The 26,812-nt window shown below is 41.8% G+C and overlaps 1 protein-coding gene across 1 annotated transcript in view; it reads right to left on the bottom strand.

The window, feature by feature from the left end:
• Nucleotides 1-1,995: 1,995 nt before the first annotated feature.
• LOC120860311 (DDB1- and CUL4-associated factor 12) overlaps nucleotides 1,996-26,812 on the bottom strand; it is a 35,732-nt gene continuing 10,915 nt past the window's right edge. The window contains exons 3-9 of the mRNA XM_040236099.1: nucleotides 16,739-16,945; nucleotides 15,641-15,701; nucleotides 8,762-8,955; nucleotides 7,756-7,821; nucleotides 6,353-6,515; nucleotides 4,435-4,613; nucleotides 1,996-3,927 (exon numbers count right to left, since the gene is read on the bottom strand). Of these exons, the coding sequence (XP_040092033.1) occupies nucleotides 3,769-3,927; nucleotides 4,435-4,613; nucleotides 6,353-6,515; nucleotides 7,756-7,821; nucleotides 8,762-8,955; nucleotides 15,641-15,701; nucleotides 16,739-16,945 (1,029 nt within the window). The 3' untranslated portion in view covers nucleotides 1,996-3,768. The remainder of the gene's footprint in view (nucleotides 3,928-4,434; nucleotides 4,614-6,352; nucleotides 6,516-7,755; nucleotides 7,822-8,761; nucleotides 8,956-15,640; nucleotides 15,702-16,738; nucleotides 16,946-26,812) is intronic.

The raw sequence follows: 26,812 nt of genomic DNA, 5'->3' as shown, positions 1-26,812 counted from the left end.
GGACAACTCACACCTGTCTGGAGAGCTGAATCATAAGTTCACACAATTCCATCTTGAGTTCAGTTCACACCTCTCTCTCTCTAGAGGTAGTTTAGAAACAAATTTCTACCATCTGTTTCTCTAGATAATTCTTTGGAGGAACTGAAATGAAGGCAGGAGAATCAAGTTAACAAACCTGAACTTTTTTTTGTCTTCGTCAGTAATTACAGAATTAGAAGCCCATGTTTCTACCCTTCCAAAGCTTCCAGCCATTTCAGCACAATAGTATGAAATGAGATGTGGGTAAAAGCAAGAAACATGGAGTATTTGTTTCTTTCCTTCATACCCCGTGTCCCAAAATTGTTGTCTCTGAGACACTAGCCAACTGAAAAGAAAGGAAGAAAACACTTGGATTGTAGGATCTTAGAAGATTGACTCCACAATCCTAAACCAAGGATCTTGACACCCTGACTTCTTTTCCTGGGTACCTGCTCTAGGAAATGTTTAGGATCGGAGAGCCCTGGGTTGGCAATCTTTAGCTTTATTAGGAACACTAATAAATTTAACATTAAGTTATCTTAATGGACCAGACTAATACTAATCCACTTTTGGAGTGGCAGGGATGGGGGAACCTGGAGCATAAATGAGATTCCAAAGCTGTCTTCAAAAGGACCCAAAGTATGATGGGAGGAGCCAGTAGACCATTTCGAATGAGGCATGTGCCTAAAAACAAGGACTTTCTTTCATGGCCTGGGAGTAAGGCCTGCTGGCAGGAATGGGAGGGACCACGTAAGTCCACAAAGCCCTTCTGTGATACATAGCTTGCTGCAAAGTCTGGCTGGAAAGTGGGAGCAGGGCCAAGATTCCACAGAGGCCAGAGGTCTAGGCCAGGCCCTCCCCACACTCTGTCACCTTTTTCTGAGCATGTCTCATGCACGAGTCCCATGGTAACCCCAAACCTCAGGTTGTGAAGAAGCATGTCTTTGTTTTCATCTGCATTTCCCCCAAGTAATCTGAACATGGGACGTTTTGCAAACAACCATTACTATTCTATGGATTGGGGATTCTGAAAAATCTCATTCTGGGAAAGGCTAATGTCAGTCCCTTGCCAAATGCTTTAACTCTTCTCCTCTGGGAAGCCCTTTCAACCGCTTCAACTCCTTCACTTTCCCTTTCCTGTTTTGCAGCCTTTGATCATGTATCAATAGGTGGTTGCTTGTATGAATCATCTTCTGAAGCAGTCTCTAACAGCAGCTGTATCCAGCTTGCCTGACTCTGTGGCCCAGTCCTGATGGGTCCTCCAGAGATGACTGTGAGGAGAGTGGTAGGGTTCAGCAGTCCACCTTTCTCTCAGTGACAGCCCGCTGGGAAGAACATCACTCACTAAAGACTGGTTTCTCCTCTTACAGTGAGCATCTATGGTTCCAACTTCAACAAAATGAAAGCCTGTTCCTGGGGCACTTTCAGTCATCCTCAGGGCCCCTCCACTGAAGCAGACGGGGCCCATCACCACCCCTGGTTTATGTAAGAGGAGCTGGTCACTTTGCTCATCCAGTCACTCAGAGCAAGGACTAGCATGCTCCCTCCCTGTCAGTCTGTACTTTTCTCCAAGCACCACACCACTTCCTCCAGGCATACCTACTCTCAACTGGACTCCAGAGCAAATGCTCCTGGGCCAGGGTTGGGGACCAGGAGCAAGCAGGTATTAGTGTGTTTTGCCCTTGACCCGCCTTTACCCTTGAGGGAACTCCTGTGTTCTGCTTCAAGCAATCCGAGAACCCCAAACTGACCTTCCAACCAGTCACTTGGGACCTTTTTCCTGCTGCCTCTTGGCTACACATACTCAAACCACTTTGCACTGGAATATTTATTTATTTTTACTTGGCAAAAAGTCAAGTGCTACATTTTGAAAAACAAAACCTCAAACAATCAACTGCATTACCCATCACAGAAGAGGGTCTGGCAACAGTACAAAACATTCTAAAATTATTTTTTTATACAAGTAGGTTTAAAATGAGTTCTGTGAGAACTAAGAAATCTACAGCTTGTAGTTTAATAATAGAAAAAAATTAAGACAATTAAAAGATCTGTAGCATCCAGCATTTTGCTTAATTCCCTGTTTATAGCACCTATATCTCTAGGTTAGAAGATGAGAATTCTAGAACCTATGGTGTATGCCTTGCAACACTATACAGGGTGGACTTGCTGTCTCCCCTCCCCATCAGCCCCCATCACCAAAGAGAAGATACTCTTTTTTTTCCCAATCTCCTTAGTTACACCCAGAGCAGGGGGGACAACTGGGAAAGAGACTTGGACAATAGAGTGCAGGAATATGACTTCTTTCCCCAGAATGGGCTGCTACCAGAGTATGTGCCCAGAGTGGTGGAGGAATGTGTGGGTGAGAACAGCTCTTATCTGCAATATGATGCATAAAAAAGCAAGGAGTAACTGGTCAGTCAGTTGCCTGCAAGTTCAAAAACCTCAGACTAAACAGTTCAAGGGCGGAACAAATCACTGATCACATTGCTGCTTCTACATGCACAACGCTGTTGGCTGTAGGCCACCCCATTGCCATCCCAGGACTGAGCCAACAGAGTGGCTCCACTGTCTTCAGAAAACACACATTCCACACATGAGGCACTCACTACACACAGATAAATCCCCTGCTCATCCCCACCCTCCTGAACTGAACCCATTTTAGAAAACACAAGCAAAACCCACTGGGGAGATTAGAAGAAAGGCAAAGAAGTTTCTCCTCAAAGCCAAAGGGACCAAAGTGTGTGAATTTTAGCAGACCTGAGGTCTCCCATTCTAGGTCCCTGAGAAACCATATCAGGTCTTGTCTGAAAGGAGGGGGAGGGAGGTTGGGATGGAAATTCTTTTTACCAAGTCCCACCAGACCTTCTGCAACTGCCAGAGCCGCATTTTGAACTGAGACTCTGATGTTTTGGGGGTAGTGGCCATGGATTTGACCAGATGGGAAGCTGAAGCGGAAGTGACACATACACAGAAATGTCCTCCCCCAGGGGACACACAGAAGGGGAGAGGCAGGTGGGAGATGGATTACTTTGGAGTCCTGGCATCAGAGTCCCAGGAAGCTTTCAATCGAACTCAAAGGGTTTCCTACTGGTGATTTGTTTTCCTTTCTATTTTTACTTCCTATAATCAGTGTTGTTAGACTTTACAAAACAAGATAAAGACCAGTCCCAAAGCTGGACTCTGTGAATAAAGTTGTTTCTTTTATAAATATTTTAATTACAGTAATCCTCACTCCAGGTAACTTCAATGACACACAGAACTTGCAGGCACACAAGTTCTCTCTCACACACACACACCACACATACAACACACACACAGCCCCCAAACTTTCACAGAAAGTCTAGGACAGCAACTATATAATTATAAAGGAGCCCTACCCCTCAAGAGTGAAGTAAGGGTGAGAATGACTACGTCAATCTAAGGAACCCAGAGAGGGGAGAGTGTGTGTCACTTAAAGAAAAAATACAAACAGGAATTAACAATGTCTAGTTGAGAAGCCAGAAAGAAAAAAAGATAGTAAAGTTAAATTCTGTTTACCAAAAAAAGAAAAAACGAAACAAAAATACAAAAAATCCTTTAGATTTCTGTACAGAGGTTCTTCCTATCAAGTGCTTAAAGCATAGGCAAACTCTGGTGTTCCCACTAAAATATGAGGGCCTCACACAATTGGAAAAAAATCAAAAGAAGTAATGGAAACTGAAGATGGAAGTTAGTGTAAATCTCTGCATTTTGGGAGAGAGTTGGTTGTCATTAACTCCAGAGCCCAGCATAGTTTCCATGGAGCCCTGAGGGGAGGGGACCTCCTGCCACAAAGAGTTTCGTTCCAGACGAGTCGTAGCAGTGGGTGTAAACAGCATTGGGGAAGAAATCAATGTCCGAAAAGTAATTCCTCCAGGTTTCATCATGATTCTATGGGGGAAAAAAAAGAGACTCTATTAGCACTTGCCTGGGGGGCAGAAAAGGCGAAAGAAGGGACAAGGATGCTTTCTGGGCCCCTTGAAAGGAGAAGGTCCTGTTATGTATCAATGGATCCCAGGAGACTGGTGCTCATGGACTTGGGGGCCCATTTTTCCAAATGACATTAGGGAGGAGCCAAGTAGGATGAAGAAATGCTATGCAAGCCTAAGGTCTTCTCAGGACTGCTAGAACCAATGCTTTAATAATTCACTGGCAGTGTCAGGGGGAGGCTCCTTCTCCTTCTGACTGTTATCACCTGCAGGTTATCCTGGGTCAACTGGTGTGTCTTCTGGGCCTCAGTTTTCCCATGGATGTGCAGACACAAAAACAAAAATCACGGGACAGTGTCTTTACCTGCCTCTTACTAGTGAAAAACTATGATGTGTTAGTAGGGGTGGGAACGTAAACACAACTTTTCCGTCAATGGCCAGTAACCATGTGAGGCCTGGGCTTACTCACCAGCCAGCCTTTGCCAGTTGTTAGTTTCAGGTTCTCTCCTGCGAGTTTGGGCTTGGACCCGTAACAAGCTGAGAGCTTCTCTTCCAGGAACCTCTGAGCTCGGATGTCATAGAACAGCAGGGAGCCCTGCCCTGTGCCCACAGTGATGATATGCTCATAGAAGCTCACTGACCGGATTCCTGAGAGAGAGAAAAGTAAAAAGGGCGATCGGATCTGCGAGCCCGAATTTCTCTGGCATTGAGTTCACATGCCACCCCAATATACCACAGCACCTTTCCTAAGGCAGACCTAGCTCATGCACAAGCCAAAGCACCGTGATGCCATACTGGCCATCCGCACATTAACAGGACCCTTCCCATAGCCTCAGAGAAGTGCTTGATGATGTCTGAGACGCTTGTGGCTTAGGACCGCAAGTCTGCCCTGAACCTTCCTGCCTCCCCTTGGCTCACTCTGAGCTCTTCTCCATTATATGTTTCTAACCCACACTGAAACTGAGGGTAATGTGCATATTTATAAATCATTACATTAACAAAGACTTTCTTGTATTTGACCTAAAACCACTACCATGGCACGGCAAGAGGTCTTTATCTGGTATTAAGTGTGTTAGGAGAGTGGCAAATCGCCTAGAACTCAAGACTCAAAGGTGCACAGTCTCTCACTTGTGAATTTAAGACAAGTCACCTAATCCCTTTGGGTCACAGGGAAAACACATCTGCTGCATCTGTGGATTAAATAAGAGCATGCGATGCAAAGAGGTTTCACTAGTATTTGTGAAATCAATATCTTCTTATTAGGTTTGAATGCTACTCCTGTAACAGTAACCAAAATCTCTTCACTGCAGACATCATTCCTGCTAAGGCAATTTACTCTTTCCCTTACTTACACACAGTTATGCTCTCAGTTCTGAAATGTAAGTATTTCAAAGATAACTAAAAACAAGCCCCAAAGGCTGTATCTGCAACATCTGCATGAAAATAACTACTACTTGAAAGAGAGAAGGGAAGCTAAAGTGTAACCCATGCAGTGCCTTTTAACTGCAACCACGCTTTTGCAAGAGAAGGGGGACAAAGGAGAGAGAAGGAGAAAACACACTTTGTTAAATTGGATCCTCTAGATTCTGGTCCCTGGGCTGTTCCCCCACCAACCAGTGTGATGCTGGGCAAGTTATTTAACCGATCTGGGTCCTAGTCTCCTCCTCTATAAAATGGGGGTGTAAACTGCCTCCCACAGCGTTCTTGGTAAGATGAAATGAGATGGCTGACTGAAGTATTCTAAAATCTTTAAGTACAGTACAAGCATGCCTTTTTATTCCTCAATAAAGAATGAGGGTGCCCTCAGAGAGAATATGCTATTAAAGATTGGTGGTGGTGGTGATGGTGGGGTTTTGAAGTCTAGTTCATCCAGTGGTCAGAACTAAATATCTTCATCTTTACTGACATACAATCGATATACAAGGCACTGGAAATGTTCAAAGTACACAATGTGAATTTTAACATATGTATATATCCACGACACCATCACCACAACCAAAATAATCATTATCACCCCCAAAAGTTTCCTCATAGCCCTCTGCAAAATGCCCCTCAGTCGACTGCATCATCCCTTAGCATAAAATGAATTTTCTAGTTCAGGCAGAGTTCCAACAAAAAAACTAACACAGGAAAGAGAGTAGGGTGATGTGAGGGAGTACGGAAACCACCAATATCCTGATGGTTGGTTTCCATCAAAGGCTTCTGTGACCACACATTTGTCTAAAGTGTTTGAAGCTTGGCTGCCATGCAGGCATTCCAGCTCCCCTCTGTGTTACCAAACACCTTCATAAAGATCTCTGTACTTGTCTGGACACCAATATAGAAACAGAAGGTGAAAAACCAACGGCAATGCAGCTGTAAGCCTGAGGGGCACACAGGGCTCTTACCACTGCCACGCTCCCTGGAGCAGACAGACTTGACGTTGTACGATGGCTGCCGCGGATCCAAGAAAGAGACGTGAGCTTGGGAGCCCACTGCATAGACTGACCATTCATTACCATAGGCCAGGCACACATTTTCACGGCAATACGGCAGTTTGGTGGAGAGGAGCTGAAAACAGAGAGGGGAGAAAGGTAACCACGGTAATACTAGAGAGTATACAGAAGGGCGCTGTTCTTTGCTGCCCACCTCTGTGGGCTTTCCTCATACACAAGACATGCAAAGTCAGAGATCAAAAGACATGTACTGCTCCATCCCAAGGCATGTTAGAGAAATAAAGGGTGGTGATAATAAACAAGATCTAGGTACTGAAGAGGACTGGTTAGAGGAAAAGGTCAAGCTGGAACTAAATAATGAGAAGCAGAGAGAAAGGCCAAAAACCACAGGCTGTTTCCAGGGATAACTCCAGGGCACTAAAGCCAAGGGCCCATCTGTTTTCTCTCCCAGGAAGAGCCCAACCTTCTCACTGATCTTCAGGTAGGAGACCTTGTTTCTGGCTACCTACAGCCTAAATCCCCCACTGTGTGGTAGCTTCCACTACAGAAAGCACACTCGTGGCTCTGCTCAACCCAGGCAGCCCAATCAGCGCTGACCCTGGATCCTTATCATTTAGCCAATCTTCAGAGTCCACTGAAGTTGAGGCACCCAGCAAGGGTGGTGGAGCCCAAAGGCTCCTGCGACATGAAGGAATCAGTAATTCCTGGAGCTCTGCTTCCTCTTGGAAGAGATTCCATCAAAGAAGGAATAAGTCTCAAAGGCCTCTGGGACAAGAACAGAGCAAAGGATTTACAGGTACATTTAGCTTTAGGCAAAAGCTGCTCGCAAATATTGTAAATTCATACCTTGCATTAGAGAAAGAAACAGCAACCTACTCCGGTGTTCTTGTCTGGAGAATTCCATGGACAGAGAAGCCTGGCAGGCTACAGCCCATGGGGTTGCAAAGAGTTGGGACACGACTAAGCAACCAACACACGTACCTTACATGATTATTTTGGAGATGACTTCTTTTAATTGATTTTTGTCAACAACTCCTAACATTTAGGTTTGCCTGCCCTTACAATGTTGCAAATAGTGCACAATCCATAAGCAAACACTGAAATGCATTGTGGAATGGAGGACTGCGAGTTAAAGGAGTCTCTCAGCAGGCCCTTGCAATGTGAACAATGTGAAAGCATCACCCCACTGACTTCTTTAAAAGATTTCTGAAAGAGGCAGGCTAGACTCAGAAGTTCATGTACCATGTGATCACATGTCCAGACACTTCAAGAATCCATGTTTTAGATAAGAATGAAAAATTCAGAGAAGATTACAGTATTTTAAAGGTGAAACTACTAAGTCATGTTCATCATACCTTAGATAGGGTATTTTCAGTCTTCCAGAGATGAAAGTAGCCATCCAGCGATACTGCTCCCAATTCCTGCAAAAGCAATGAAAAACAGGTCATACACACAGCAACTAACATACAACAGTAAGCAGGAGAATACCTGCAGGATGGGGTCCTCCATTCCTCACTTGGATCCCATGATGGTGCCAGGGATTATCAGCCCCTCACCTCACCCTATGAAATGCAGCTGGACAACACAGTAAAGCAAGGCTGCTTCTTGAGAGAAGCCAAGAAGCTAGTCCAGGCTCCAAAAAAACCAGTAGCATACAATCATACACATGACATCCTATTTGATAGTTAGAACAGAGCACACACATGAAAGCCAGTTTTGTAAGTCTCAGTGTGAGAGCTTCTGTAAGTAGAGGGTCTAAGGTAGGAGATAAGTCTACCCCTAACCCCTAAACATGGATGAGAGATGGGAGGCTAAGGGAACTAGTCCTCAAATTGTGGTCTGACTCAAATTTTGGGAAAAGCCTTTCTTCTCTCATGGGTCTGGGTCTTCAAACCAGCAGTCTACTTAATAGTTCAGTTTCAGGAGATCTGACTCAGATGATTAGACTTGATGGAAGTATTGAGAAGAGGCTGTGAAGAATGAAAAGAAACTGAATACAAGAGAGAAGAAAGTGAGTGCACATAGGAAAATCATACCCAAAACAGAGCACCTGCAAGGTCACGTGCAGATGAGAGACAGATCAGAATGGCTCTGGGGAAACTCTGAGAGGTTAACAGACATGAACCATGCAAAGAATACTCACTGCACAGGGTAGGTTTCGTAATTTTAGTTATAATCTTTCTCAGAGAGAGACTGTTACTGAGCATCCCTCAGTCTTCAAGAGATGCCGCTTGGGCTCAGAACCGAGTTATGCAGTAAGCTCTGACTCGGGAAAAGAGAAGGGAGGTGCATCTTCCAAGACATAAGCCAAGAAACTGAAGCAAGGGGAATAGGCTTCAGGGACCTCTGGCAAGCTCATACCTTGTTCTTGTTGTTGAAGGCCAGAGCCCGGACCTTGCAGTTGTCAGGGTTTGTGTCCTCCTTGGGGATGTCCTTTAAGGCCTTGTGAGTAATGTGAGAATACACAGGGACTTGCGACACATTGTGCCTTGCATCACTTTTGGTCAACACATCATCTGTCACCTCCCAGAGTCCCATAGAACCATCACGCGAGCCTGCCGGGCAAGGAAACCATGGGTATCAGACATACCAACTCGCCACGAGAGAGTCCCACAGAAGCCAGAAGGACTTTCTTAGCCTAGTCCTCTGGGCACCATGTTCACATGTGCAGAAGTCTGGCCAGTGGCCCAAACCAAAACGGACAGCAGTATGCATTTTAACAGCTACACTGAAAGGATGATTCAACTGAAGTGTAGGAGTTGATATCTAATCATATATATGTATATTTTTTTGACCATGCCTGTCCCACAACCTGTGGGATCTTAGTTCCCCAACCAGGGATCGAATCTGCACCCCCTGAAATGGAAGCGCAGAGTCTTAACCACTGTACTGCCAGGGAAGTGGTTACATCAAAATGTAACCTTTAAGTGTAATGTGGTTGGTGAGACTTTTCAAAAGAGAACATAATACATTTGACAAAGCTCAGTAATGTTCCAAGCCAAATGCTCAGGTTACTGGGGCATGAATGCACAGGTGATTTCTACTAGGCAACAGGATCTGGCAACTTCCACTCTAGATCAGTGGTGCTTAACATTTTCTGAGTCATAGTACCTCTTTTTCAGACTTAGGAATGTTAAAGACTTCTTTCTCTGGAAAAATACACCAAAGATCTACATTGCACACTCAACTTCAGGGAGGTTCCTAGGCCCCTTAAAAGGACCACAATTCCTGAATTAAGAATGATTGTTCTACATAAGATGAATGCTTAAACATAAATTGTTTTCCTTAGGAAACAATAATGAAGCACTTAAAACAGGTCTATTGGATAGATATTAAAGAGTATCAAGAACCATTAAAAAAATTCTCAAATTCCTTTCAGTATCAATATTTGCCAACATTCCTTTCAGACCAGAAGCTGCCCCTCCCACACTTTAAATCTCCTGAATACTTCACAGTAAAAACTGTCTAACATGGGAGAAATATCACTCAATTTGTTTGCACTGTAAGGTCTGTGGACAGGTTCAAAACAGAGGGTTCAATATGTGTGAAATCTAGAAAAGGACACCAAGAGAAGGGCATATCTAGAAAACTACGTAAGAGTTATAATGCAAGTTAAAAAAATAAAACACCACAAGCTTTATTATGAAAAATGTCAAGCATGTTGAAATGTTGAAAGAATTTTACAATGAATTATATACTTACATCTAGAGTCTACCATCAATGTTTTTCTTATACTTGGTATATCATACATCTATCTATCCCTCTAAATGATCCTATTTTAACCTAGTAATGGTCCCATTTTAACAACTGGAATATGTACTGAAAAAAGACTAGGAAGATGTATTTTAAAATGTTAACAGTGGCTATCTCTAGGCAGAGATTGTGTGGGTAATGCTTTCCTTTTTTATTTGAATTTTTAAAATTCTTATAACAAACATATGTTACTTTTGCAGTAAGGAAAAATTTATTTAAAGAACTAATCTGGCAGCAACATGAAGATTAGATTAGAGGAGATAAGACTAGAATCAGAGAGAAAATACAGAAGGACATTGGGATAATTCAAAAGACAGATGACAAGCACCCAGAGAGGACAGAAAATAAATTGATGGGTATAACAGGTATTTTAGAAAATCATATCAACAGGGCTTGGTAATCTACGGAGACTGAACAGTCTTAGTTCCCTGGCTGTGTGCCTAGGTAGAAGGTAGGAGCATTTACCAATATGTCAATGGTAGGGAGAGGTGTGGTCCTGGGAGGGAGAGGATGAGTCTGAATACCCTGAATCTGAGGGGAATGTTCATCATCAAGGGGTTGATGGTCATCAAATGTAAACATTAACACTGGTTAACAAGTATTGAGCATTTTCACTATGGCAGCCACTAAACACTAAATCATTTGATCTTCCCAATGACCCTTTAAAGTATGTATAATCATTATCCATGTTTAAACCCAAGTCTTAAAAAGGCTTAAATAACTTGTCCTCTATGCTAATAAGCGGTAGGACCAGGATTCAAATTCAGGTCTTTATTATCAAAGCCAACATTCTTTTTTTTAATGCAGCAAAACCTATTTTAATGTTAATGGTACATCAAACATTCTTTTTTGGTAAATAATACAACCTTGTTTATACCCAATTAAGTAAGACATCTACATTGACTTAAAACTATCTGAACTTTCTTACTGATGTGACCTCTCAGAGTACGAAATTCCTGATTTGGATGTAAATGAAGCATAACTGAAAATTCAACAGCTTTTTTTTTTTTTTTTACTGTACTGTGCAGAGTATGGGATCTTAGGATGCCAACCAAGGATCAAACCCAGGCCCTCTGCAGCTAAAACGTGGAGTCTCAACCACTGAACCACCAGGGAAGTTCCTCCCCAAGAATCTCCCCCCTGCTCTCCTGCACAGCTGAATGTTGGAGCTATTAATATTTGCAATTGAGCTGCTTACTGCAAAATTTTGAGGCCGTTTCTCAATCTTTATATATATCACTCCTCCAAATTAGGCTTCTTATAGTCTCTGCATGTATTATAGTTTTAAAATGTATACTGTGATTTTACTCTTTAGCTTCCAAAACTGTATGTGGTGGTGTGTATCCTGCACACAGCTTGTCACAGGACATCTCCATCATTAGGGTAGGGAGATGTACCAACTTAGATTTCCTCAATTTAGATAGCAAAATTATATATTAGGAACATTGATGGGTTTTGTTGTGTATGTAGAGTTTTTATTTATTCTACAGTTTAAAAGGAAGGTATGTTCTATATTATCATAATTAAAGTTTCAATAGATGACGAGAATAGCGCATTTAGATTTTAATCTTTCTTTTTTTTTTGGCCACTCCATGAAGCATATGGGCTCTTCCCCAATTAAGGATTAAACCACTGCCCCCTGCATTGGAAGTCTTAACCACTAAACCACCAAGGAAGTCCCTAGATTTTAATTTTTTACTATTAATATTGACTTACAATATTCTATTTGTTTCAGGTGTACAGCAGTGATTCAATATTTTTATAGATTATACTCCATTTAAGGTCATTATAAAATAATAGCCATATTTCTTTGTGCTGTACAATATATCCCTGTTGCTTATTTTATACACAGTAGTTTGTACTTAATTCCATACTTCTATCTTGCCCCCCACCCAGCCACTAGTTTATTCTCTTTTTCTGTGAAACTGTTTGTTTTTATACATTCATTTTATTTTCGGATTTCACATTCCAGTGATGAGTTTTTGTCTTTCTCTGACTTATTTCACTAAGCATAATACCGTTCAGGTCCGTCCATGTTGTTGAAAATGGTAGAATTTCATTCTTTTTTAATAGCTAATAGTCCATTGTGTATATATACCACATCTTCTGTTTTTTTAATTTTTACTTTACATTGGAATATAGTTGATTAACAGTATTGTGTTACTTTCAAGTGTACAGCAAAGTGATTCAGTTATATATTATATATATATATCTATTCTTTTTCAAATTATTTTCCCATTTAGGTTATTACAATATATTGAACAGAGTTCCTTGTGCTATATAATAGGTCCTTGTCGTTACCTGTTTTAGCTTTTCAGATGTGCCACGTGGCTTATGGGATTTTAGTTCCCTACCCAGGAACTGAACTTGGGCCCTTGGCAGTGAAACGCAGAGTCATAACCACTGGACTGCCAGGGAATTCCACAGCTACCTATTTTATTAAATTTTATTTTGGCTGCTTTGGGTCTCGGTTGTGGCACATGGGATTTTCACTGCCTCATGTGGCACTGTTCGTCGTGGTGCAGGGATTTTCCAGTTGTGGGGCTCCGGAGCACATGGGCTTAGCTGCTCCTTGGCCTGTGGGATCTTAGTTCCCCAACCAGGGATTGAACCTGTATCCCCTGCATTGGCAGGCGCATTCTTACCCACTGCACCACCAGGGACGTCCCCTGACCAATTTTTAACTGGGCTGTTTATTTTTTTATAGAGTTGTATGAGCTGTTTATATGTTTTAGATATTAATCCTTATTGGTCGTATCATTTGCAAACATTTTCTCCCATTCCATAGGCTGTCTTTTTTTTGCTGTTTCCTTTGCCTCAGGAGATCAAATAGGACATTGTTATGATTTATATTAAAGAGAGTTCTGCCTATGTTTTCTAGGAGTTTCATGGTTTCCAGTCTTACATTTAGGTCTTTAATCTATTTTGAGTTTAGTTTAGTATATTGGTGTGAGAAAATGTTCTATCAATAATTTCATTCTTTTACATATAGCTGTCCATTTCCCCCAGCACTTCTCATTAAAAAGACTGTTTTTTTTCCATTGCATATGCTTTGCCACAGATTTACTGACCAGTTTTACTTCTTTGTTCTGTCCCATTGATCTGAGTGTCTTTCTGTGCCAGTACCATGCTGTTTCAATGACCACAGCTTTGTAGTTTAGTCTGAAGTCAGGGGGCATGCTATCTCTAGCTTTGTTCTTTTTTTATCTCAAGATTGCTCTGGCAGGAGTGCCCTGGTGGTGCAGTGGATGAGAATCCACCTGCATCGATCCCTGGTCCAGGAAGATTTCACATGTCGTGGAGCAACTACACCCATGTGCTACAACTACCACGCCTGTCCTCCAGAGCCCAAGAGCCACAACTACTGAGCCCAAGTGCCTAGAGCCCACGCTCCACAACAAGAAAAGCCACCACAATGGGACGCCTGCACACTGCAACAAAGAGTAGGCCCCACTCTCTGCAACTAGAAAAAGCCTGTGTACAGCAACAAAGACCCAAAGCAGCCAAAGGCCAGCAAGCAAGCAAACAAAATTTTTAAAAAAACTGCTCTAGCAATTTGGGCTCTTTTGTGGTTCCATATAAATTTTAGGACTGCTCTAGTTTGATGAAAAATGTCATGGGTATTTTGCTAAGGATTGCATTAAATCTGTAGATTGCTTAGGGAAATACAGATATTTTAACAGCATTAATTCCTCTAATCCAAGACCATAGGATATCTTTCCTTTCCTTTATAACATCTTCAATTTCCTTCATAAATGTTGTACAGTTTTCAGAGTCTAGTTCTCTCAGAATCAATATTCTTTCTTCTTTTTAAATTGAAATATAACTGATTTATAACACTATATTAATTTCAGGTAGATAACAAAATGACTCAGTATTTTTGAAGATTATATTCCATTATAGGTTATTATAAGATACTGAGCATAATACCCTGTGCTATACACTATATCCTTGCTGCTTTTTTATTTTATATACAGTAGTTTATATCAGTTAATCCCATACCCTTAACCTGTCCCAACTCCCTCCCTCTCTGTTTTGGTAACCTTAAGTTTGTATTCTATATTTGTGAGTCTGTTCCTGTTTCAGAGCCAGTATTCTTAAAACCTGCTTACTGTTCACAAAATGTAGTCTTAGAAGCTATCAGTCTGAAAACAGAACGTTCCCAGGGTATATTAAAAAAGAGAAGGAAAGCTCTCCAAAAAAGCGATGTCCTGGCTCCCAAACACCCCATTTAGTTCAGGTTACTGTCATACACATAGTCCCTATAGAGGGAACGTGATTCAGACTTTGCCCTCCAGGAGATCTCAATTCTTGGGGAGACAAATGACAGGGAATCCAAAAGCTTCTGAACCACTACTGAAAAATTTTGAACTGTGACTATGCTTGTCCATTAGACTTCTCTTCCTTCCTTGCTGTTTTCTATTGCCTTGCAAAAAATCCAAAGAAAGAAACATTTATGTCCCCTTAGCTTTGTTCGTAGCAGTTTTAAACATGGGCTTTGAACTGAGAGCTGGCTTCAGATCCTGACTCCATCCCTCACTGTCTCTGTAGCCTCTGGCAAATTATAACTTCTCAGAATCTAAATCTTCTTGTGAAATGAGGCTAACAATGCAAACCTTCTAGGATTGTTATGATGGTTCTAAGAAATAACATATGAAGTACTTAATTTAGCAACTCTTGTGATTTTTAAAAATTTGGGAATCTGGAATGGGCGATTATATTTTTACATATATATGCAGGCATGCTCCATCCCTCAGTCATGTCTGACTCTCTGCAACCCCATGGACCATAGCTCCTGAGACTCTTCTATCTATGGAATTATCCAGGCAAGGATACCGGAGTGGTTGCAATTTCCTCCTCCAGGGGATCTTCCTGACCCTCATCTCTTGTGTCTCCTGCATTGGCAGGTGGATTCTTTACTGCTGTGCCACCTGAGAAGCCAGGTACCCAGAAAAGCTGGCTGGCACTCTGAGCCTACGTTCTAGGCTGCTGTGGGTATTCAGAAAGCATTTGAGTATCTCTTCACTCATTTCCATGTATTTTTCCTGACTGTTCTACCACTGGGAGGGGAATTCCCCCAATCCTGTACAGCTTTATTAGCATTATAGAGTTGTACAGAAAATGATAATTGCTCCTAATATTTTCCAGAGCACAACTTTTCCAAAAGCACTTTCCCAACTATTGTCTCAGCGAATCGCAACAAAATGTTGAAGCTAAGGGGCCATCACACAGGCTCTTTTAAAAAAGGCAGAGTATGAGTAATAAGTGTGCCAGTACTTCCAGTACTTTCCAGATTAGGAATATACAAGGGACATGACTTATCCAAGGTCACATGCTAAGTCAGAGAAAGAGACAATACGAGGTTTTCTGGCCCCTGGCTGATGGTCGGTTATTGGGCTATTTCCAGTCCCGCTACTATCTCTTTTGTAACTTCTAGCCTCCCTCCCACCCTGCCACACCAGAATTCCTTGCAAAAGGGCAATTTACCAGACACGGCCATAGTGTCACTGATCCACGCGATGGAAAAGATCCAGTCCTTGTGTCCGTCCTTCAAGAGGAGGGCGCGATGGGTGCGGGAGGCGGGGGGGGAGGGGAAGAAACGAGTGAAATGAGGATAACAATGCACGCCCCTGAAAAGCTTAAAAGGCTGAATAAAAGTATCTCTAAAAATTACAATTCCCATCTTTGGTGATCACAACCCAAATGGCATGATCCTACAATCTTTAACTGTCTTGAGAAGCTCAAGGCTGGAATGAAACTGGCTTGCCTACGGGCTGTAAACATGGCCGGTGGACACACTGCTCCAGCACTCTATCTCTCGATGTCTTACCTGTGGCTCCTACACACCATTACCCACCTCTCATCCCTCCAACTTCATCCTGGGACTCTCCCCTTTGCTTCCTGGGACAACAGCTAGAACCGACCTCTATGTTCTTCCATCTTCTGAACTCTCTTCCTCAGACATCAGCATGGCTTGTACCCACATTTCCTTTAAGCCTCCCTGCTCAGTGTTATTCTTATCAAAGAGGCCTTCCCAGACAATAGCATCCTCCACCACACTCTCTCCCTTTAGCCTGCCTTTACTCTTCTCCATGGCACTCACCGCTCTGACTTACTGCTGGTACATTTCTGTTGGTTTATATGCCTCCCTTCACTTGAGCACAGGCTTCAAGAGGATGGGGGGGCTTTGTCTCTTTTATTCACTGCTACATCCCCAGAGTCTAAAACAATGCCTGGCCACAGAAGGGTCAAAAAATAGTTGCTGAATGAATAATTTAACAAACTTTTCTGACCATGGGCAGTAGGAGATGTGTAAACACTGTGGACTCAAACACCAAGCCACTGGTGCTGGCATCTGAGGTGTGCTGTGCGCGCGCACCTTTATCAACCATACCTTCTGCCAACATCTGAAGCTCTCTGTGGGGAGCGCAGTACCCACTCTGAAATCTCCACACCCACATCTCACCATGACAACTCCTCACCCCCACCCCAGCCCCCGAGTCAGCAGTAAGCAAACTATTCCTTCCTGAAGGGCTTACGGGAGGAAGGTCCATGTTACCTGCTGGGCTCTGTCTAAAAACTTACATCTCCCACACACACAGGATCTAGCGTAGGCAGCCGGTAGATGGCAAGACTATTAGGGTTGTCTCCTCCAGTGGCTAACAGAGTTCTAGAGGGATTCAGCTCGATGGCATGGATACCACAGCCCTGCTGAGTCACACATCCAGGCTCCCGGTCCTTCAGAATGGGAATCTTGGTGATCTGGCTTGTCTGGACATCCACTACAAACAGCTACAAGAGAAAAGAGATAAAGAAGGTGAAGTTTCTCTTCAGTGTGGCTGACCTTGGGTATAAATATCCATTCATTCACTCAGTTATCCATCAAACATTTAATTAATGTCTACTAACTGCAAAGTCAGGGCTACACTAGTCAAATGGAACATGTAAATAAGAAAACATAACAGAGATAGGTGTAGTATGTTATATAAACACAGAAAAGGAAGAAGTAAATTCTGCCTGATAGTCAAAGATGGCTTCAAAGAAGACTCGTATTAGACTTTGGACCTAATAAACCTGATGAAAGGTTTTCTACCAGTGCAACCGTATTATGTATCACTAATTCTTACCAACACATGTGTAGAAAATTATACACAAAACACATCACAACCACTATCAGACATAAGTATAAACCATACCAGGTTTGCTAGAGTGACCTGAGATGTGAGAGAAAAAGATATTCACATCTCAACTACTCATCTGTCCTGGGCCTCCATGTCTCTGCTTATGCTGCTCCTCCTGCCTGAAATGCCCTTATCCACCTCTGTAACAAACCAACCCTCTTTCGTTCTCCAAAATTCAACTCAGAGAAATGATTGATAGAAAAGATCAGTCTTAGAGAAAGGGCATTCCCAATGGAGTCTATTATTAAACTCTTTATGTGTCAATGATTCATTCCTTTATTTGCTCACCGAGTCAGCACCAATTCAATGCCAAGAACTGTTCTAGGTGTGAGAAACCTAACTACTAGGAATGATCTCTGTCCTCATATACCTTATAGTCTAGGAAGTTCATTTAAAATTCTATCAGCAAATCTCAGTGTGAAGCCAAAACATGTCAAATCTTTGTATAAACAACCTACTGCTTGCATAGGAAGATCTATGAGAGGAGGAAGTAGGTAATTCTTAAATTTAAAATAGAAAAAGAAAAGGAAGAGTAGCTAGAATAAAAGTGTCAAGCAGAGACTGGTTGGGGGGTGGTGCGGATTTTAAAAAGAAAGGAAGAGTGAGGGGAACCACTCACAAACCTGTAAACCCTGACAGCTATTTAAGGCCAAGCCCCACCTAACTGGCACCATCACCAATGTGTCTGACAGGCATTTTCAAATTTTCAAACTCAATGTGTCTATTTTTTTTTTTTTAATTTTTACTTTACAATTCTGTATTGGTTTTGGCATAGATTGGCATGAATCTATGTGTCTAAAACAAATTATCTTCTTCCCCTAACTGTTCATTTCATCTGATACCACCACAATCTGTCTGCTCACACAAGCCTGGGATTCACCCTAGACTCCTAACTTCCTCTAAATATTCTTACAGTTGGCTCCTTCTTCTTCATACTCTCTTCTCTGCACGACTTGCCTTCAGGCAAGGCCATCAACAAAACTATACTCCATACTATAATCATTCATCTTCCTAAAGAATGGAAATCCTCCCATGTCCATTAAAAAATATCTAATAGTTCCCCTTCCCTTAACTTTGACTTCCCTGGTGGCTTAGACGGTAAAGCATCTGCCTACAATGCAAGAGACCTGGGTTCAATCCCTGGGTCGGGAAGATCCCCTGGAGAAGGAAATGATAACCTACTCTTGCCTGGAAAATCCCATGGACAGAAGAGCCTTGTAGGCTTCAGTTCATGGGGTCACAAACAGACGGACACAACTGAGTGACTTTACTTTCACTTTCCCCTAAATTCAAGCCCTTCAGCATGGCATCAAGATTCTCCTCAACGTGGCCCCTATCTATCTCTCCAGCTTCACATCCTTCCATGGACGTTATACTATAGAAAGAGCTGCTTATAAATTATTATAGTAGTAAATAGTAAATGTCGCTCAGTCGTGTCCGACTCTTCGTGACCCCATGGACTGAAGCCTGCCCGGCTCCTCCGTCCATGGGATTTTCCAGGCAAGAATACTGGAGTGGGTTGCCATTTCCTTCTCCAGGAGATCTTCCGAACCCAAGAATCAAACCTAGGTCTCCCGCATTGTAGGCAGACGCTTTTACCGTCTTAGCCACCGGGGAAGTCTTATAAATTATTACTTACACAAAAGTCTTCAATGATATATAGTGATTTTATTTCATGGTTAGGCTGTTCCAATGCCAGAAATGCTTTTGCCTACTCTTCTCTTTACCTGGCCATTATGTCCTTACGTTTCATGATTCAGTTCAGACATGTCCTCTCCTAATAGTTCTTAATGTCCAGGCTGATTAAGTTCCTCTCTTGCAGGCTTCCAAGATAGCCCTCTACTCACAATACTCAGATCTTATCACAGTTTTAAAATATTCACTTGTCTCTCTTCTCCATTAAGCTAATAATGCCCTCTCAATTCCAAGAGCAGGGGCTTTATCTTATCTGGTTCTGTTCTCCTGCCCCAACAACACAGAGCTATACAGTAAGCACTTAAAGAATAACCACCTTACCGGGGCCTGCCCAAAGATGTTAGGGGACCCCTATGTCCCTGCACTCAGAGTGGGGCCCTGGAGCTGAGTTCATCTGATATAAGCCCAGATGTCCAGATCACAGCATTGTCCTGGGGTGGCCTCCTGGCTTAGGGAGAACCAGTCCAGAGCCTAGATTAGACTAGGTCATTCAAATTCTCTCAGCAGTATGGAACTGGCTGGTGGCGCTAAACCAAACTGGGTGGCCATTTTCTACCAAAGCCATTCCCAGAGAAAAGGAAACAGTAAATTTATGAAGCCACCCCTGGGTCCTAGTGGCTTTCCAATTCCCAGCTGTTTCCTTCTGAGATCCAGGAATATTTTCTGCTCTTGGGGTTTGCGAGCTAGCCCTTCCAAGAAATATGATTGCATTTCTTACTCTTTTACAGCCTGCCAGATTTCTCTGTCCATGAATTCTCCAAGCAAGGATTCTCGAGTGGATAGCTATTCCCTTCTTCAGGGGATCTTCCTGACCCAGGGGTTGAATCTGGGTCTCCTGCGTTGCAGGCAGATTCTTTACCATCTGAGCCATCAGGGAAGCCCTAACCTAACCAACACAGCCCCTCAAATGTTAAATACAGCAAAATTTACTGCCCACTTACGCCTTTGTGTTGTATGGGACAACGTACCCGTAATATGTCAGCTTCTAGACCAGTGATTCTCAAACTGCTTATCACAATAACCTGGGGAAGTTTCTTTTTTAAAAAAACTACAAAACAAAAATAATTCCCATAGCCTACCATAAAACTCCTTCAACTAGAAAGTTCTGAATTTTGGGCCAGTAAAACTGAATTTTTGTCAAGAATCTCCAGGTGAATTTACTGACTGCTCAGGTTTAAAAACCACTGATCTAGAACTGTGCTAGTCAAAGGAACTTCGGAAGCTTGCTGGAAACCAAGAATCTCAGGCCTCACTCTAGACCTACTAAATCAGAATCTGGAGTTTCTCAAGATCTCCAAGTACATAGAAGTATCTGAGAAGCACTGGCGTAGAGACAATCTGCTCTGCACACTAAGGACAATGTATTTGATAAGAAACAACCCTATATCTTAAACAAGTCTCCATTTCTGCCTCCCAGAAAAGGAAAAGAGAAAAGGCTTTATTTATTTGCATCCAAGAGAGTCTTATGTCCAACCTCTCCAGTTTTGGACTTGGGAGAGGTCTAGGTTTAAGAATGCTTATTTAGCAGCTATGTGAACTTGATCAGTCATTTAACCTTTCTGAATCTTGCTTATCTAGAAAACTTAAATAATATTATTTATCTAATATGGCTGCTAAGAGATTTAATAAAATGTTAAGTATTTAGTACAGGGCTCAGGACAGAACAGGTGTCTTACAAGTACTGGTTCAGAGATAGTCTATTCTAATGTTTTGTTTCATTTCGCAGGTTATAAGACAGAATAGATGAACAAAATTTCATACAAGGGAGATACAAATGGCTGGCTCTGTAGAGGAAACCAAGAGTTTTCCCACAACCTCACCCTCACCAAGGAATGACAAAGCAGCATGTTAAGGAGGAAGCCCCCTTGCTTTTTCACAGGAAGTTTAAGAAATGTGGATGGGGAGACACTATGTGGCTGTATGACAAGGGGCCAAGGCTTCATATAGCTCCTGTAATATTTCCCAGAATGGGACTGCTCCCCACTCACCTACTGGGATACCTGCCAGCAACCAACAGCATGGCAGGGTAAGCTTGAGGCTTAATGGCTCCCTGCAGCTTATAAGTTAGGGCAGAGTGAAAAAAAGAAAGCAAAGGCCTTACAATCAGGAAGATTCTAAGACCAGCGAGGACACCTTTGCCTGCATGTATCTGCCTACAGACATATGTAACTGTGCCTATACAGAAAGCCAGAATGGCTTAATAAAATGGGGAGAGGGGAGATTCACAAAGTCTCTAAAACTCAGAGTGTGTTAGGCGGAAGCTAGTGGAGAAAGGAAAGTAAATCCACACAGGAAGCACAGATATCAAGATGAACTGTACTGAGTCAGATAATTAAAGGCCAGAGGGCAGCTTAAATCTGGGAAAGGGAAGAGGACTGAAACCTAGCAGAGGAATACACTCTCTATCCCCAACAGAGACATGGAGAGGCACAGGAGAGAGCCAAGACCAAGAAACACAGCAAAACAATGGTCAGCCAACACGCATCAAAAATTAAAAATGTATAAATGCTGCAATTACGCTAAGGAAATAATGACAAGTGAATAGCTTTAATTACAATGAATTCCATTTACTTATTTATTAATTTTTTTTTCTTTTTTTTTTTTACTGCATTGTGGCATGTGGGATCTTAATTCACCAATCAGGGATCAAACTCATGCCCCCTGCAATGGAAGCATGGCGTCTTAACCACTGGACCATCAAGGAAGTCCCAAGTTACAGTGACTTTTAAACTAGTGAAACACCACAGGCGATTGGATTATGATACAGCCTTTAAGAATGAGAGAGTGGCGGAGACTTACTAACACGGAAAGTTTCTCATGCTACGTTATTAAATGAATACCCTTTTAAAGACCTAAGTCCTAGAATGTTAATTTTTTCCCTCAATAAACACATATGACATGCATTATTTTAAAAGAAAAGGAGGACTTCTTTTCTGGTGGTTAACAATCCACCAGCCAATACAAGGGATGCGGGTCTGATCCCTGGGTCCAGGAAGATCCCACAGGCCCCGGAGCAATTAAGCCCGAGCACAATGGTAAAGCCTATGCTCTAGAGCCTAGGAGCCAGCCCACATGCTACAACTACTGAAGTTACTGCACCGCAACAAAGAGCAGCCCTGGCTCTCCAAAACTAGAGAAAGCCTGCAGGCAGCAAGGAAGATTCAGCAGAGCCAAAAAATACATAAATAATTTTAATTAAGTTTTGAAAAAAATAATTTAAAAAGATTGAAGGATAAGCAAAAGAATTGACCAACTAGCCTCATTTTACACAAATCTTCATTTCTTGCCATGAATAATGAAAAATAAATTCTATAATATTGAGGGATACTAATACTTAGTGTATAGATTATTCAGAAGAAAACAAGATACTCTCAGCTTTTTGTTCCCTAGAGCATCTTAAGGCGTAAGCTATTTTACTCAGAATTAACAGGAAGCCTTATCTCTAAACTGCAAACTACTAAAGAGCAGATTGTCATTATACACTAACTAATTATCTGGTATATTGCGAGATCATAAGCTTTTAATAATAACAGTATTAAAACAATAATATAATCTTTTCCCCTCATTCTTATTTCCTGAGCATTATAGCACAAAGACTTAATAATAATATGGTTATGTACTGCCCACTGAAAGGCAAGACCCCTCTCCAGGTGTTATTTGGAGCTCAAGACACTTGTGTGACTAAGAGGGGAAACTCTTTTGCCATATATCCTGCTGCTACTGCTAATCGCTTCAGTCGTGTCTGACTCTGTGCGACCCCATAGACGGCAGCCCACCAGGCTCTGCTGTCCCTGGGATTCTCCAGGCAAGAACACTGGAGTGGGTTGCCATTTCCTTCTCCAATGCCATATATCCTACACCACCTTATTTCCAAGTTCCTTCTTTACACCCTTTCCCCAGAGAGGAGAGAGGAGATATATTACATAACTGCTCCATCTTTGTCAGCAAACAAGACAAGCAATGAATGAAACTGGGCAAGGCCACTTTCTCCACTGCTTTAGGATAAGAAAATACAAGATTCACCTAGCTGAAGGTAACAATTTTTTTTTTTAATTACAGAGTTTACTGACAATACTTTATCTACAATACTGGAAATTTAAAAATGCAGGGAAATATTGTTCAGAATAGTATCTCTTGTCAAGTCTGTTCTCTGTTTTTCATTTGTCAAGTGCCTATTCAGTTATTAACCACATGCGTGTATAATGTGCATAGCTATAATCAGGAGAGAGAATTCTGTACCTTTTAACGTATCAAAAGCTCTGCATGTTATTACAGTCTTCACAATCATGTCAATGGCTCCATAATATCACACAGATTTGATTTACCATAAATTACTTAAGTATTCTATCATTAGCATTTTGATTAAAAATAGCTTCCAAAAAAAAAAAAATAGCTTCCAATAATTATTCTGTTATGATTAGGTCAAAGGGCATAATATTTTAGGCTTTTCATTCAACAAATAATATATCCTAGGTCTTTGAAACATATGTTAAATTACTTTCAAAAAAGGGTTTTAGTGGCATTATAAATGTATTATCTATTCCGTTGTATTCTTATCAGAATTAGGTAACACTTTAATTTGTATACAGAAAATATCTCTTATCTGAATCCTTTTCATGATGAAATTAAATATAATTTCTTAATTATATTTTCTCATATAAATAATATCTACATGAGTAATTTTTAAATGCTTAAGCTATTTGGGATAAGACTAACATACAAAAAACAGGTCATTCACAGGGTAGAAAAATGCCAGCTTCTTATCTTTGGTGTACATGAATCTGGCCAGAAATACACCTAAAGAGTAGAACCATCAAACTACTGCTACCACATCCTCCTCCACCACTGCCATTAATCACATCAACAATTTACTAAGCATATATTCTAGGCACTTCGCTAACCGACCTCTTATTTAATTTTCTTCATGACTCTGGTAGGCAGATACTACTTGTTCCATTTATTTTAAAGGTGAAAGAAAGGTTTAGGAGAAGATATTTGTTCAAGGGTACAAAGCTAATAAGAAATGGAGCCCAGGACTTCCCTGGTGGTCCAGTGGCTAAGTATCCATGCTCCCAATTCAGGGGGTCCAAGTTTGATCCCTGGTCAGAGAACTAGATTCCACATCCTGCAACTAAAATCCCAAAAGGAAGATCAAAGATCCTGACTGCCGTAGCCAAGACCTGGTGCAGCCAAATAAATAAGAAATGGAGCCTAGATTCAACTCATGAATCTCTGAATCCAAATATACAATACAGAATGACTGAACCTTATTCATAGTGAAGTGAAAGTGAAAGTGAAGGCACTCAGTCGTGTCCGACTCTTCGCGACCCCGTGGACTGTAGCCCATCAGGTTCCTCCGTCCATGGGATTCTCCAGGCAAGAATACTGGAGTGGGTTGCCATTTCCTTCTCTAGGGGAATCTTCCCAACCCAGGGATCGAACCCAGGTCTCCTGCATTGTGGGCAGACACTTTAACCTCTGAGCCACCAGGGAAGCCCCTGACTGAAGTTTACTCTAACTCTTCCAGTAGAGAGACTAAGAAATTGGAACTAATGACCTAAGTTAAGATTTGACCTAAAAAAAAAACAGGCAGGGACTTCCCTTGGTGGTGCAGTAGTTAAGACTTTGCACTTTCAATGCAGTAGGGTGCAGGTTCAATCCTTGGTCAAGCTTCATGGTGAGGTCAAAATATAAAAATAAAAAAGAATTTCTTGCTTTGTCTGTTGAGACCAGTAACAGGCATATAAAGAAAATAATTATTTATCAAGGGCTTCCTCAAAGTGATTACATCTAACTGGTTGCTGAACAGATTTTTTTTTTGGCTGCGCTGGGTCTTTGTTGCTGCAAGTGGGGTTTGTCTAGTTGCAGCAAGTGGTGGCTGCTCTTCATTGCAGTGCATGGACTTCTCATTGCTGAGGCTTCTCTTTATTGTGGCTCTCAGGCTCAGCAGTTTTGGTGCATGGGCTTAGCTGCCCCGTGGCATGTGGGGTCTTTCTAGACCAGGGATAGAACCCATGTCCTCTGCACTGGCAGATGGATTCTCAACCACTGGACCAGGCAAGTCCTACTAAACAGATATTAACCAAGATGCCTACAAGAAAATTCTTCCAGATCCATTAAACATGATGTCTCATCTGTGCCCTGAGTGTGGTTTAAAAAATACAAGGAAGATTCAAACAAGTGGTCCAGATTTAAAAAGATGACAAATATATATATATATATTACTGCTATATAGCATCAAGTCTAAGCCAGTGATTCATATAAACACTGCCTATAAGTTTGTTTAAAATTCCAATTTCTAGGTTTCAATGAAGGAAAAATCCTGAATTAGTCAGCACCAGCAAACTTGCATTTTAAACACATACCTGAAGTGACTATGATACAGATAACAAAGGCCTACGCGATCAGAAAGAAATCAAATACACATCAATTTAGAAGAATATGGACTTGCAAAGGAAGACTGAAGGAAAAGTCCAAGGAAAACAGGAACCAAATGAAGTAACTAGACTGTCTTATTAACTTTCCTCAGGAAGTTAGCAAACCTTCACTCTCAGTAACCTGGGTTTTCCCATCTTCCAAGCCTCCAGGACTGCCAGAACAGGCCATAAATTCACTAAGGCCATGCTGCGAAGCATGTGACTCAATTCTCCAGATGAGAAAGGTGATTAACAGGATTATTCATTATTAAAGACTACACATGAGTCTAGGAAAAAGGAAAAATGTTATCCAAAGGAGATTCAGTTAGTCTCGTCAACCAAACCCCCCAGTGACTTGAACTACTGTCTCTTGTTTCTGCCCAGCATCAGCCAAATGAGTCTATCTAGGGTCCCTCCACACTCTGTGTGTGTTCCGGACTCTGCTATAAAATGGACATCCCTGCTTCCTTTCCACTGCAGAAGCCTCTTCCTCCTCCAGGAAATCCCCTCTGAATATCCTATCTAGGAATGACTTCCTTCTTGGAGCAGTCCTGGCTGACACTTCTAGTGAGGCATCTATGTTGTCATTCACTTTGTCCATAGCTATTGAGACCAGTAGCTGTTGAGACCAGTAACAGGCATATAAAGAAAATAATTATTTATCAAGTGCTTCCTCAAAGTGATTACATCTAACTGTAATCTGCTGAACAGATTTTTTTTTGGCTGTGCTGGGTCTTTGTTGCTGCAAGCAGGGTTTGTCTAGCTGCAGCAAGTGGTGGTTGCTCTTCATGGCAGTGCATGGACTTCTCATTGCTGAGGCTTCTCCAATCCCACACAAAGTAGCGTTCTGCTATCTTTGGGAGAAAATCAATAAATGTTTATAAATTTAGTAAAAGTACACACAAACCATAAAATTGTCCTACTACATTCTAGCCAATGAAATGGAGAAACATTATCCTATTTCTTCTCACATTCAAAAACTGTCCTGATGAAAACATCCCCACTTAACATATAAGAGGGACTGGTGGCCTCTAAGGATCTGAAGGCCTGTAAGGCCATTCAAGTGGAATCAGTTTAAGAAACCAGAAGCTGCAGTCTAACCATAATTCTGGGTTGAACCCAGTTGCCACTTTTGGGTTAGTTTCTTCCATTTATCTCCTAGACCAGGAAACACATGAAGAATCTTGCTTAAGGTCAAGCTGGAGAGCAACACTCCTAGATAATACCAGGGAAAGCTCATTCTTCTGATTCTCATCTTGAACCAGATCCAGGTACCACTCACAGTCCAATAGAAAAAAATGCCTATATGTCCGCTTGACAAGAAGTAAAGACAGTTTTCTCTGATTGTAATACCTATCAAGGATCAA

This window comes from Oryx dammah, unplaced genomic scaffold (genome assembly GCF_014754425.2).
Source record: "Oryx dammah isolate SB20612 unplaced genomic scaffold, SCBI_Odam_1.1 HiC_scaffold_11056, whole genome shotgun sequence".
Taxonomy (NCBI): Eukaryota; Metazoa; Chordata; class Mammalia; order Artiodactyla; family Bovidae; genus Oryx; species Oryx dammah.
This window is presented reverse-complemented; position numbering and strand designations above follow the sequence as displayed.